At 40.3% G+C, this 15110-nt stretch overlaps 1 protein-coding gene across 10 annotated transcripts in view; it reads left to right on the forward strand.

Moving 5' to 3' along the window:
* The window catches only part of LOC115225699 (RNA-binding motif, single-stranded-interacting protein 2), a 255751-nt gene that overhangs the window by 189288 nt on the left and 51353 nt on the right, over positions 1-15110 (forward strand). For all 10 annotated transcript variants that reach the window (XM_036514627.1, XM_029796614.2, XM_036514626.1 and 7 more), the window contains one exon: positions 14818-14978. In XM_036514627.1, coding sequence (XP_036370520.1) covers positions 14818-14978 — 161 coding nt within the window. The remainder of the gene's footprint in view (positions 1-14817; positions 14979-15110) is intronic.

The following is a 15110-nucleotide window of genomic DNA, read 5'->3' on the forward strand; positions in this document are numbered from 1 at the left end:
TATATATATATATCCATTTAGTGTAAAAAATAATACAGGATGTATAAATATGTGAAATACAGAATATATATATTTCCAACCAATGGACAAACACAGAAAATCCTCATTGTCATATTATGTCTGTTTTCCATGCTGGCATGGGTTGGACAGTTTGAGAAGAGCTGGTGAGGCAGAACTCTGTGCCAAAGTCCCCTTGTCTGCTTTGGAATGGTTTCTATTTCCGAATTCCCTTTGTAATGCCAACCACTTTTACAGAGTGTACTGGGTGCTTTTTTATTTTATTTTTTTTATTTATTTATTTATTTTGAGGGCACCAACACTAGTGGGGTCACCACGTAACTTGCATGACAAACTCCTCCAAAATATATAGATACATAGACATATGAATATATAAAATACGGAAACTAAGTATCCAACAAGTGTACAAAATACAGGACATACAAATATACCAAATACAGGAAATTTATAGCCTCCTGATGCATAACAATGAAAGAATACCATCGGATTAATTGAAGCAGATTTTATTCCATAGAAAATACCAAATGACCATCACCATCCTCCTCATCATTGTCATCATTGTCGTAATCAGAAAGGCATTTTCTGTCAGTTATATTCCATGTTGGTATGGATTGGACTAAATCTCTCGCAGCTGTATTCTGTGGCTGGATGCCCTTCCTGATGCCAACCCTTGCTCGGTTTTCAACTAAGGGCTGCTTGACCCTGCGTCCTTTACTTGCTGAATAACTGTCAGATGTTTTGTTTATCAGAAACATAAACAATGTCATCATTGAGGCTATATCAGCTGAAAACTCACACACACTCACACACATGCACGCTGTCCAAGAATTTGGACCTGGAGATCTCCATTTCCAGCGACTTCGAGGGCCACTTCGCAGTGGTGCCGGGCGTCAACGAAGAGCCCTCCACTACAACAAGATGACCAAGATTTTTTTTTTTCCAAGGTCTGGGGTCTTCCGCCCCTAAGCCCTAGACCTTCACCTAATCACTCTTACCCGTCTTGTGGCTTAACAACAACAACAACTACACATGCACTGCAGACACACACACACACACACACACACACTGTGTTTCTGTACAGCATCCATCTAATGCAGAATCCCATGTAAGATTTTGCTGCTAAAATTGATGTGCAATAAACTGGTTACATTTCTGCAACACACAAAATATTTATTAAACCATTTTTTTTTTTAATATACAATTCCTAGATTTTTAATCCTAAACATACAATGGGAGTTTTTAGACATTGAATGGTTCTGTTCCTCCCACCCCAAACCCCATCTAAATCAAATAGGGATGAAAGGGGTTCATAGATTTTAAAAAATGGTTCAGAACCACTGCTTTAACAAGCTCACTTACAAGGCATTGGTCAGTACAAAGCTCAACAAGATAAACATTGGCCCAAGGCAGCTTGCTGTGGATTGAACCCAAAACTGCATGGCTGGAAGCAAGCTTCTTAACTACTTGGCCATGTCAAACCATCCAACCCATACCATCTTGGAAAATGGACATTAAATTATTATTATTATTATTATTGAGTGAGAGAGCAGTGCATGCCATCAAAGTGACACTGGGGTACAAATATACGAAGCCCAGTATACCCATCATGACTACCTGTCTGATAAGGGTACACCAGGCACAGGCACATGCATCACAACCCTATGTGTGCGATATGGTGATCTCATATCAAGTTTAACAGCGCATGACCTTGCAGGTGGGGCCCAGTTAGAATTTTCTTCTGGTCGAGTAACCCATCCTGCTCAAAAGGTCCCTGAATAAGGGTTGTTTAAGGATGTTGAATAAACCACCATGTTTCCAAAGGTGAATTATCCAAACCTCTAAGAATTCCTCTCAACACGTGGCTATGATGCTCCCCCACTACTTCTGCTCGTGATCAGAGATGCACATATTGTCAGCCACTAAGGGACATGGTCAACTGTTTAAGGTCAAACAACTGACAAGCAAATCTGTGGTATTGAGCAGAATATTTGCTGTAAGTTCATCTGTTATACCAACACAAAACAATGTAGATGATAACACTTCCAATCAGTTAAGATCAGAAGCCATGAGAGCCACTGCCTGGTACTACTATTATTATTATTATTATTATTATTATTATTGTGGTGGTGCCATGGAAACCAGATAACCATTCCTGTGGGTTCTAGAACGTGAAGTAAGTGTTGTTGGTGGTGGCCATGGAGGGGGAGGAGAAACAATAACTGGCTACATTGCTGAAGTGAAGGATGACGATGATGAAAGTCTTGTGATCGGAGTTTACTTTTTGTTATGAATAATTAAATAATTCTTCCCTTTGTATTGCAATCAATATCACGTTTTCACTCACAAACAATAACCAACTCCTCAGTACATTAGTTCTGATCAAGGACTCTAAAAAATCATTTTGCTGGTTAACGAACTAATCAACTAGCTTGAGTGATCGTTTGCTTATTCTTTAGTCAGTCAGTTTGCGTCCCTTGTTTGTGTTAAACCCATTCTGTCCTGACCCCTTAGCATTCAGACCACTCTGTCAAATGTGACGCTTACTCGCATTATTTTGAATTAATCATGCATTTTCTCCAAGCTTTGAGATGTCGATGATTATAATTGCTTATTTCTAGAATGTCATTGTAGGCTTGGTACAAGAGGCCAGATCCGGCCAGCTTGTGAAATGCAAAGCTTATTTATTGACTTCATTTTGAATTAATCATGCATTATCAATGATCAACATCATCATCATCATCGTTTAACGTCCGTTTTCTGTGCTAGTCTGATCTGGTAAGGTTTCTACAGCTGGATGCCCTTCCTAACGCCAACCACTCCAAGAGTGCAGTGAGTGCTTTTTACATGCCACTGGCACAGAGGCCAATCAAGCGGAACTGGCATCAACCATGCTCAAATGGTGCTTTTTACATGCTAACAGCACAGGAGCCAGTCATGCTCGAATGGTGCCTTTTATGTGCCACACACGCACACAGAAAATTAATATAATTGTCACGAAACATGACTCGGGTGTTAGAAACACCTACATTGCTAGAAATAAGAGCTAAAGTGCTCTGATGCTGTAGTCAAAGCACATAATTGTATACATATGTATAGTTATCTGCGAAACACTTGGCCCTTGAGTCAATCTGTGACATGGTTCTGGGTTCAGTCCCACTGCATGGCACCTTGGGCAAGTATCTTCTACTATAGCCTCGGACCGACCAAAGCCTTGCGAGTGGATTTGGTAGACGGAAACTGAAAGAAGCCTGTCGTATATGTGTGTGTGTATATATATATGTTTGTGTGTGTGTGGTCTGTTTGTCCCCCAACATCGCCTGACAACCGATGCTGGTGTGTTTGCGTCCTCGTAACTTAGCAGTTCGGCAAAAGAGACCGATAGACTAAGTACTAGGCTTACAAAGAATAAGTCCTGGGGTCGATTTGCTCGACTAAAGGTGGTACTCTAGCATGGCCACAGTCAAATGACTGAAACAAAAGAGTAGAGAGTAATATATATACATGCATGCCTATATCTCTCTATCTATCTATCTGCCTGTCTATGTATGTATATACATACATATATATATATATTATATATATATATATATATAATATATATATATATTATATATATATTATATACAAAATGAGAAAATGGAGAAACATACCTAAATCAATCATCAACCATCAGATAATACCCAATCAATACTTTATTAAACCATTACACAACAGCAATGATATTATAGATATATGTATACAAAATTTAGAGGACTAACCACTAAAAAAAATGGACAGCATATATGCTAGATATAGACGTCAAAATCGCCATTTTCCACAAATGTATATATATATACATATATATGTATGTATGTATGTATATATGTATGTATGTATATATGAAAGGGAAAGTGAGAGAGAGAGACTGATAAGATAGCATGGTGGTTGAACTTCGATGAAACGAGGAACAATATATGTATTTTTTAATAATAGGAAATCACCAGAGAGGGATAGAAAGAGAGAGAGAGATAGTGGTGTGTGTTCGTTATGTCTTTGTTAGTATTATTAGTGTCGTAAGCATGTACCAACATGAACCATGATTGAATTCAGGAGAACTGCCACCCAGCGAGCCGAGGCAAGTACAGCTGATCTCTTATGGTTAAAGGGTGGTCTACCCGGGGCTTTTTAGTCACACTCACTCACTGTGTTACGGTTCTGTCTGTTTGTTCTACTTTTCAACTGCTATGTCTGTCTATGCCCAAGTAGCCGGCTTCTCTCTCCTTCACACACACATGCGTATGTACATACATACATGTAATGCAGTGTTTCTTTCTCCTACATGATGTACAGAAATGTCTCACTTTCAACCTCCTTCCACTTTAAACAGCCATTCACAACTATTTTTCATTCACAACTCGGCAGAACAAACTCTGTGTGTGTGTGTGTGTGTGTGTGCATATAGAAACGAATTGTTGGCTAAGTGTAACGTGCAGATACGCAGAAGTTATAATAACAATATTACAGATTTATTATTAAACCTGTTGTACATTAGCGTTTTGTGTGGGGTGTGTACATTCGCTTAGTTTTTGTGTATAGTTATAATATATATATATATATATATATATACATATATATATATATATCTATATATATATAATGTTAAAAGCAGTCCAACTTTAATTGAAGAAAAAAGTCAATGCATTTATGGAGAGTATCACAATTATTTTAGTGTGGAAAAGGTTGACAGTGACCGAGAAGTTTTGGCCTCAGTTTCTCTTCAGACTGTCTGAGAAAGTAAACTAAAACTTCAAAGACTCTGGACGCTTTCTTCTAAAATAATATATACATACACACATACATACATACATATGTGTGTTATATATATAATATTAATATATATATATATATATTATATAAGATATATATATATTATATATATATATATATATATATGTGTGTGTGTGTGTGGTGTGTGTATATATATATATCTCTTATATCTTATATATATATATAAACAACATACATACATACACACATACATACGTACACACACACATATATGCACATGCGATAATGATGATGAAGACGTACACCTACACCTCTATGCACAGACAAGGCTGTGTGGTTAAGAAGCTCACTTCGCAACCGCATGATTTCCGGTTCAGTCCCCCTCCGTGGCACCTCAGCGAAGCGTCTTCTTTAAAACAGCTCAGGTTGAATTGATCAACTTACCCCCTTTCAAAGCAGTGCCCCCAGCCATGCTCACAGCTAATTATTAAAATAATTAAAGTGGCAAACCCGCAGGATCATTAACATGTTGGACAAATGTTTTGTCTTTCTTCCTTTTGGCGGGGGCGGGTGATAAAATACATTATGTAATAGTCTAGCACTGGGGTCAGTGTAATCCTTTAATCCCCTAACCATAAAAACATTGCTGGCGTTGTGCCAAAATTTCTTGCATAATTGTTACCCCACTGGACAAAATACTTTGTGACACTTCATCTGGTTCTTTACATTCTGAGTTCAAATACTGCCGAGGTGGACTTTGCCTTTTATCCTTTCGGGGTCAGTAAAATAAATATCAGTTGAGGACTGGGGTCGATTTAGTAACCAGCCCCCCCTCTCCACATATTTCAGACCCTGTGTCTATTTTTGAAAGAGTTATTATTTGTGTGTGTGTGTGTGTGTGTGTGTGTGTGTCTTTTATCTTTCATTGGTTTCAGTCATTAGACTGTGGCCATGCTGGAGCACCATCTTGAAGGATTTTAATCAAATGAATTTACCCTTAATTTTTTTTAAAGCCGGATACTTAGTCTATCAGTCACTTTTTGTCACGCCTCAAAGTTATGGGGACATAAACACACCAACACTGGTTATCAAGTGAGGGTAGGTCACAAACACAGGGACGGACGGACACACACACACATACAACAGGCTTCGTTCAGCTTCCATCTACCAGATCCACTCACAAGGCTTTGGTCGGTCCGAGACTATAGTAGAAGGTGCTATGCAATGGGACTGAACCTGGAACCACGCGGTTGGGAAGCAAGCTTCTTACCACACAGCCATGCCTATGTATATTAAAGAATAACATGTGTGTGGTGGGGGGGGGGCCTTTGCATACACAAGGGTTATACAGAAAGGCTTTTGTATCGGTGTGTGTTAGATATTGGTCTGTTGCTATTCTCTTGGGAGGAACTTTTCTTTAGAAGCCATTTCTTGTTGAGCCTTAATTGAATGGGCCTTATGAAAGAAGACATTCCACTGGTGACCATCCCATCTAATATTCATTCAACAGTAGTAATTCTGACTTTGTTATACAATGTTTCCTTTTTTTTCAAAGAAATTAGGATGGGATTTGAAGGAAATTTTGGTTGGAACTCATACAAGCTCCCTAGTAGAATTTCATCGTCTGTCTTTCCCATCGACCCCATTTTACCAAACTGGTTGCTTCTTCTTCTTCTTCTTATTTTCCATTCTTTTTTTCTTTTTTTATTTATTCCCTCCTACATTTCGCTTCTCATATCTTGCATGCGTGCATGTATCTCTCCACATGTATGTATATGTGCATGTAATAATGTATGTGTGTGTGTGCATGCTCATGTGTGTATTTGTATACAGACACATACTCTTTTACTTGTTTCAGTCATTTGACTGCGGCCATGCTGGAGCACCGCCTTTAATCGAGCAACTCGACCCCGGGACTTATTCTTTTGTAAGCCCAGTACTTATTCTATCGGTCTCTTTTGCTGAACCGCTAAGTAACGGGGACATAAACACACCAGCATCGGTTGTCAAGCAATGCTAGGGGGGACAAACACAGACACACAAACACACACACACATATATATATACGACAGGCTTCTTTCAGTTTCCGTCTACCAAATCCACTCACAAGGCTTTGGTCGGCCCGGGGCTATAGCAGAAGACACTTGATCAAGGTGCTATGCAGTGGGACTGAACCCGGAACCATGTGGTTGGTTAGCAAGCTACTTACCACACAGCCACTCCTGCGTGCATGTATCTCTCCACATGTATGTATATGTGCATGTAATAATGCATGTGTGTGCGTGCTCATGTGTGTATTTGTATACAGACACATGTTCATCATCATCGTTTAACATCCGCTTTCTATGCAGGCATGGGTTGGACGGTTTGATAGGAGCCGACCAGGTAGACTGCTGACCCTCTGCAAGGCCCAATGAGGCCCTCAATGAAGCATTGCAATCACATTCAGGAAAGGACTGCTTGTATGCATGTCAGCATCTTTTCAATTACCATTACTAACAGACACCCTCCAGCCCCTGGCCCACAAGCATATTGTCCCCGGTCTCTGAGTGGGGGCACGTGGCTTAGTGGTTAAGGTGTTGGACTCAAGATCATAAGATTGTGGTTTCAATTCCTGGACTGGGTGATGCATTGTGTTCTTGAGCAAAACACTTCATTTCACATTGCTCCTGTCCACTTAAGCTGGCAAAAATGGGTCACTTCTAGGAGGGAATATATATGCCAGAGAAACTGGGAAGCTGGCCCTGTGAGTTTATATGACACAGGAAGGAGCTTTTTTTCAATCCCTCTCTCTTTTATATTGCTACTATAATGGCCCCTGCTCCTCAGAGCTATCAGGTCATGTACTTCCTTCCATCTCTCAGCAACCTGGGGTGCATCCAACCACCCTTCCCTTTCATTAATTACTATGCCCAGTCTTTCGTCCCCAGAAGTTCAGTTGTCTGGAATCTCCTTTTTGCTCTGATGTCTTTCTTTTAGGCACCAATCTTGGTAGTCTGAGGGGGCCTGCGAGGGTCATGAGCACTGTCCCTTCTTTCAGACTCAACAAGCAAGAAGAAAATAATGTGTGTGTGTTTGTGTTTATGCGGGCATATGTGTTTGTATATATATATATATATATATATCTATATATATATATATATATATATATATATATATATATATACTTTATTTAAAGCAGCAGAAAGTTCAACAAAACCTGTTACTCTGAGATGAACGGCAACGGGAAACTCAGAGTAACAGGTTTTGTTGAATTTTCTGCTGCTTTAAATAAAGCATATTACTCTACCCCTGGTATTTGAGTACTCTTTTTTCCACCTTGTTTCACATTTATGTGTTTACTCCGGTATATATATATATATATATCATCATCATCATTATCATCATCAACGTTTAACGTCCGCTTTCCATGCTAGCATGGGTTGGACGGTTCAAACTGGGGGTCTGGGAAGCCAGAAGACTGCACCAGGCCGTGTGTGTGTGTGTGTTTGTATATATATATATATATATATATATACATACATACATAGCTATCTGCATACACACACACACACACATTAATACATATGGCCTCATTTTATTTCTGTTGGTGTGAGATTGTTTATCTCTTGTGTGTGTGGTTTTACACTGGCAGTCTTTTGGCATTTCTTGCTAGTCTCTGTGTGATTTATGTGTGTGTGTGTGTGACTGAGTACATGTGTATCCGTGCGCATGTGCGTGCCAATGCTACCATTTGTGTGTGTCTGTGCACCCTTCGGAGGCCTCCTTCCCTTCCCACATCTCCTCCGCCCACCACCACCACCACCCGTTTTTTTTTTTCTTAACGTTTTGATCTGTGTCAGCTATCTTAGCAGCTGTTAGCAGAAACAGCTACACACACACACACACACACACACACACACACACACACACACACACACGAATGTGTGCACTTCTGCAGTCACCACCTCCTTCTGGCGACTCTGTTCCATTTTCCCCCTCGTCTCTCTCTCTCTCTCTCTCTCTCCCTCTCCCTCGTCTTCTTCTTCTTTCCCCTTATCCACCTTCAGTATTCTTGATGTGACTGACCCCACCCAGTTGCTAAATGTTACCAAAAATAATTCTTCAGTGAGTCACAGCAATACATATCCAGTTATTATTATTATTATTACTACTACTACTACTACTACTACTACTACTACTACTGTGGTGAGCTGGCAGAGTCGTTAGCACACAGGGGAAAATGCTTAGCAGCATTTGGTCTGTCCTCACGTTCTGAGTTCTAATTCTGCCGAGGTCGACTTTCCCTTTCATCTTTTTTCCGGGTTAATGAAATAAGTACCAGTCATGCACTGGGGTCGATGTAATCAACTAATCCAACCCCCCAAATTTCAGGCCTTGTGTCTATAGTAGAAAGAACCATCATCATCATCATTATTATTATTATTGAAGGTGGTGAGCTGGCAGGATTGTTAGCAAAATGTTTTAACGGCATTTCAGCTGTCTTTATGTTCTGGTTCTGGGTTCAAATTCTGCTGTGGTCAACTTTGCCTTTCATCCTTTCAGGGAAGTACCAGTTATACACTGAGGTCAATGTAATTGACTATCCCCCCCAAAAAAAAAATTTCAGGCCTTGTGCCTTTAATAGAAAGGATTATTAGTATTATTATTATTATTATTTGACTTAATTCAGGTTTGGTCTTATTCCTGGTAGAATCTGTGTGGGTGGTAGTTGTAGGTTACTCCCTGTAACCCAAGATAGCCATAAGCTTTCAATTATCTTCCAAGTGCTCTGATAATCTTTCCTGTTCCTAAGAAATAAACTTTCTGTGGAAGCTCTCCACTACATTCCATTCCAATCCCCTTCAACTCCCTAATGCACCAGTCATTATTACAAGCACAACCTTCACAGTTTTCCATATTCTAAGCCCTCACAATTTCAAATGTTGAGGAATTCTCTCTCTTTTACTCTTTTACTTGTTTCAGTCATTTGACTGCGGCCATGCTGGGGCATCGCCTTTAATCGAGCAACTCGACCCCGGGACTTATTCTTTTGTAAGACCAGTACTTATTCTATCGGTCTCTTTTGCCGAACCGCTAAGTGACAGGGACATAAACACACCAGCATCGGTTGTCAAGCAATGCTAGGGGGACAAACAGACACACACAAACACACATACACACACACATATATATATATACATATATACGACGGGCTTCTTTCAGTTTCCGTCTACCAAATCCACTCACGAGGCTTTGGTCGGCCCAAGGCTAGAGTAGAAGACACTTGCCCAAGGTGCCACGCAGTGGGACTGAACCTGGAACCATGTGGTGGTTAGCAAGCTACTTACCACACAGCCACTCCTGCGCCTATGTATTTTTTTTTTATCTCTTCTTTCTTCCCAATCCTTCCCAATCAGACTTGATTGATCAATCAGAAAGCAAATTTGCTTTTCTTTCTCTATTTTTGTTTTATCTGGTTTATTATTTATTGTCTTCTTATCCGTTGAAATTGGAAAATACCTTAAAATCTTGCATTTTTCTGACTCAAGCACTCTTTGAACCGGTTCCTCTTCGGTCAAGCTCTCATCAACTTTCTTTCAGTTCCACTCGGAAAGGAAAGTGAGAGTTGGAGAGGGAAATGCTATCTCCCAGTGAATTTGTGGCAAAATGGTTCGAGTGAACAGCCTTACTCTGAGTATGTATCTGTAGATTGGAAAGCAAGAGAGAAGGTCTCATACCTTTGGTGGTCAGGGTAATCCTGGCTTTGTGGGGTTCATTGGTGGGCCCTTGTTGGAGTTTCACCTTTATCAGGAGGACTGCACCGTTCGTATTATCGTATACTTAGTGTACTACCTTTCATCTTTTTTTTCAGTTATTTGTGACCATGCTGGGGCAGTGCTTCAAAGGGTTTTAGTCCCAGGACTTTTTTAAAGCCTAGTACTTATTCTATCAGTCTCTTTTGTTGAACTGCTAAATTACAGGGACATAAACATACCAACACCAGTTGGTGGGGGGCAAAGATACACACACACACATATATATATATGATGGGCTTCTTTTAGTTTCCGTCTACCAAATGCACTCACAAAGCTTTGGTTGGCATGAGGCTATAGTAGAAGACACTTGCCCAAGGTGCCACATTGTGGGACTGAACTCAGAACCATGTGGTTGGGAAGCAGGCTTCTTAAGCACAGAGCCACACTTTTATTACACTTCACTCTTATCCATTTCTTTTCGCACCCGCTTCATGTCTTGTGATGTCCCTACTGTTCTAAGCCCTTGTGACTAATAAAACAAATTATTATTGTTGCTATTGTTGTCGTTGTTTCTGTGGTGGCCTTGGAGGTCTTTACTATTGTCCCCTTCTTGCTGGAACTGGGACAGGATTTAGCCCATAAAAGTCTATAACTTTTTTTTTTTTTTACACTTTTTGACAAAACTCCTTATGTTTCCAACAAGTAACATCCCCCCCCCCCACCGTCATCAACCGCCGTCGCCGCCTTCACCACCGGCATTAACACTGCCGACAACTCTAACAATAACAAGTCTTTGGTTGTAAGTGTAACATCAAATAACAAAAAAAAAAAGAAAGAAAGAAGAAAGAAAACTCAGAAAGAAAGAAGTTTCGAATACAAAGAATTGGGTCTGTTATATTATTCCAGGGAGTGTGGAAGGATGTAGTTACAAAGAACTGGGTTCCCGGTTGTTGTGGGTGATTTTTGTTAATTATTATTAAAAGCAATTGGGGTAATGAATATTGGTGGGAGGAAGGGAGAGAGAGAAAGAAACATGGAGTCTCGGGCTGTATTTTAATCTACCTCTTTTATGTTTGTAGATAAAGCTCTGCTGCTTTAACATTCGTCCTTCTAGAGTTGATATAATCAGCTGTCGGTTGTGGTAATGTCACCTATTATACACACGCAGAGAGAGTGGCCCAGTTGCATGAATAGCTTGCCAGAGGGTGTGCGTTGTATGGAGGCCTATGGGCATCACAACTGAAAGAAAAGATCTGCTGCAGAAGATCCAGTTGGCATTAACCCTTTCGTTACCAACCCGGCTGAAACTGGCTCTGAGTACAAATGCCATGTTTCCAAAAGTTCTGAATTAAAATCTTCCAGCAAACCTTAGTCACAATTTATGTTCCCAACACTAGTTTAATGATAACTAAGTTATTTTAATAAATTCTTTATGATATTTAAAATAATTGAGAGAAACACAGAGCATCTCAAAATAAATAGAGTAAATAGGCGCAGGAGTGGCTGTGTAGTAAGTAGCTTGCTAACCAACCACATGGTTCCGGGTTCAGTCCCACTGCGTGGCATCTTGGGCAAGTGTCTTCTGCTATAGCCCCGGGCCAACCAATGCCTTGTGAGTGGATTTGGTAGACGGAAACTGAAAGAAGCCTGTCGTATATATGTATATATATATATATATGTATATGTGTTTGTGTGTCTGTGTTTGTCCCCCTAGCATTGCTTGACAACCGATGCTGGTGTGTTTACGTCCCCGTCACTTAGCGGTTCGGCAAAAGAGACCGATAGAATAAGTACTGGACTTACAAAGAATAAGTCCCGGGGTCGAGTTGCTCGACTAAAGGCGGTGCTCCAGCATGGCCGCAGTCCAATGACTAAAACAAGTAAAAGAGTAATGAAAGGGTTATATTACCCACAACGAGAAAATATTTGCGTAAAGAACTTTATGGACAACATCGTATTATTGTCATTGTTTTAACATTCACTTTTCCATGCTTGCGCAAGTTTGACGGAATTTGTTGAAGCAGATTTTGTATATATATTGCCCACTGTGTGGTAAGAAGCTTGCTTCCCAACCACATGGTTCCAGGTTCAGTCCCAGTGTGTGGCACCTTGGGCAAGTGTCTTCTGCTATAGCCTCGGCTCAACCAAAGCTTTGTGAGTGGATTTGGTAGACGGAAACTGAAAGAAGCCCATCATATATATGTGTGTGTCTGTGTTTGTCTGTCCCTCCATCACCACTTGACAACCAGTGTTGGTGTGTTTACATCCCCATAACTTAGCAGTTCGTCAAAAGGGACCAATAGAATGAGTTTGAGGCTTAAAAGATAATTTCTGGAGTCGATTTATTTGACTAAAAATTCCAGGTGGTGCCCCAGCATGGGCACAGTCTAATGCCCGAAACAGGTAAAAGATTAAAAACAAAAGACATACGGGTGGCCCAAAAGTAGGTTTTCAGTTATTCAACTCTCTCTCTTTTGCGTTCATATATTTACAGTTTAGATCTTAATTATAAAAAATAGGCGCAAGAGTGGCTGTGTGGTAAGTAGCTTGCTAACCAACCACATGGTTCTGGATTCAGTCTCACTGAGTGGCATCTTGGGCAAGTGTCTTCTACTATAGCCTCGGGCTGACCAAAGCCTTGTGAGTGGATTTGGTAGACGGAAACTGAAAGAAGCCCGTCATATATATGTATATATATATATATGTATGTGTGTGTCTGTGTTTGTCCCCCCACCATCGCTTGACAACCGATGCTGGTGTGTTTATGTCTCCGTCACTTAGCAGTTCGGCAAAAAGGGACCGATAGAATAAGTACTGGGCTTACAAAGAATAAGTCCCAAGCTCGATTTGCTCGACTAAAGGTGGTGCTCAAGCATGGCCGCAGTCAAATGACTGAAACAAGTAAAAGAGTATGAAACCATATACACGTATATGCATGTGTGTGTATCTGTCCGCTCATGTCTCCTTGTCCACCTTCCATGCTAGCAATGTGTTGGATGGTTTGACAGGAGTTGGCCAGGCAGAAGACTGCACCAGGCTTCTGTGTCTGTTTTGGGAGGGGTTTTTTTGTGGCTGGATGCCCTTCCTAACACCAACCTCTCTGTAGAGTGAACTGCTTTTTATGTGGCACCAGCATAAGCAAGGTCAGTTTTGGAATGGTTTTTACAGCTGGGTGCCCTTCTAAATGCCAACCACTTTACAGTGCGGACTGGATGCTTTTTACATGGCACCAGCTAAAGGGTTAAGGGTTACGTATGTCTGTTGAGGGCTCAGTTTTGCAGGCTGATCTGTTGATCGGATCAATTGGAACCCTTTTCGTTATACCCGATGGAGAGCCAGGCCAGGTTTCTTCTGATCTCATTACAACCTTTATCTCATCAAAGCTGGTCAAGTATCTCTCTTGTACTCTTAAATTCTTATCTAAGAAGGTTTTCACCCGTCAACTCACAATTCCGTTCATTGTGTTTATGGGGTCGATGAAATTCAATTTAATTTAATTTGTTTTGTTTTCATAATCTCCAATCTTTGTGACTTAAGTGGTAATCTTTTAGATCGTTAACACTAACAACCATTGATTGGTTGGTAGCGTTTTCAGTCGTTAATTGTCCAGAAACCATTTTTGTTCTATATCTGCAAGTATACGGAAACTGACGGAAACTGAAAGAAGCCTGTCGTATATATGTATATATATATATATATGTGTGTGTCTGTGTTTGTCCCCCTAGCATTGCTTGACAACCGATGCTGGTGTGTTTACGTCCCCGTTACTTAGCGGTTCGGCAAAAGAGACCGATAAAATAAGTACTGGGCTTACAAAGAATAAGTCCCGGGGTCAATTTGCTTGACTAAAAGGCGGTGCTCCAGCATGGCCGCAGTCAAATGACTGAAACAAGTATAAGAGTATACTATTTCGTTAGTGTTAATTTGTAAATCTAGGACAATATTTTTTTTTCTCCCCTTTTTAAGATTTCAGTTGGTTACAAACATTTACTAATTTAAAAATAGAAAACAAGCCTTATGGAGTGGATTTTATCAGAAAGAGGGCACAAGCACATTTTATTAAATGCATTTTGCTATCGTTTAGATAAAAAAAACTTCAAAATGGAAAAGATGTGCTGAATTAACTGTCTTTTGTGGAATTGCCAGATGGCCCCTTTTTTTTTCTTTCTTTCTTTTGCATCATCTCATCATTTCAGTTTTTCCCTTAAATGTCTCAGAAATACTTAACCAGTCTTTGGTTTTATTAAGGACATTTCAAAATAATCGTTGTCTTCTGCTGTTTTTTTTTTTGCAGAACTACCCAAAGACATCGATGCCAGCCAGCAGTCCAAACACGAGCAGTAGCCAGTCGAGTAACCAGAGCCAGTCGGGAGAACAGCTGAGCAAGACGAATCTCTATATCCGCGGATTGAGCAAACACACCACTGACAAGGATCTTCTGGCCATGTGTGAAAGGTAAGCCGACACCGTTGTACCACCATCATCATCAGCATATACAGCACTGCTATTACCACCACCACTACCATCATCATCAGTATTTGCAGCACTGTCATCATCAACATCATCATCTTCGTTTAACGTCCGCTT

Source organism: Octopus sinensis, linkage group LG28 (assembly GCF_006345805.1).
Source record: "Octopus sinensis linkage group LG28, ASM634580v1, whole genome shotgun sequence".
Classification (NCBI taxonomy): Eukaryota; Metazoa; Mollusca; class Cephalopoda; order Octopoda; family Octopodidae; genus Octopus; species Octopus sinensis.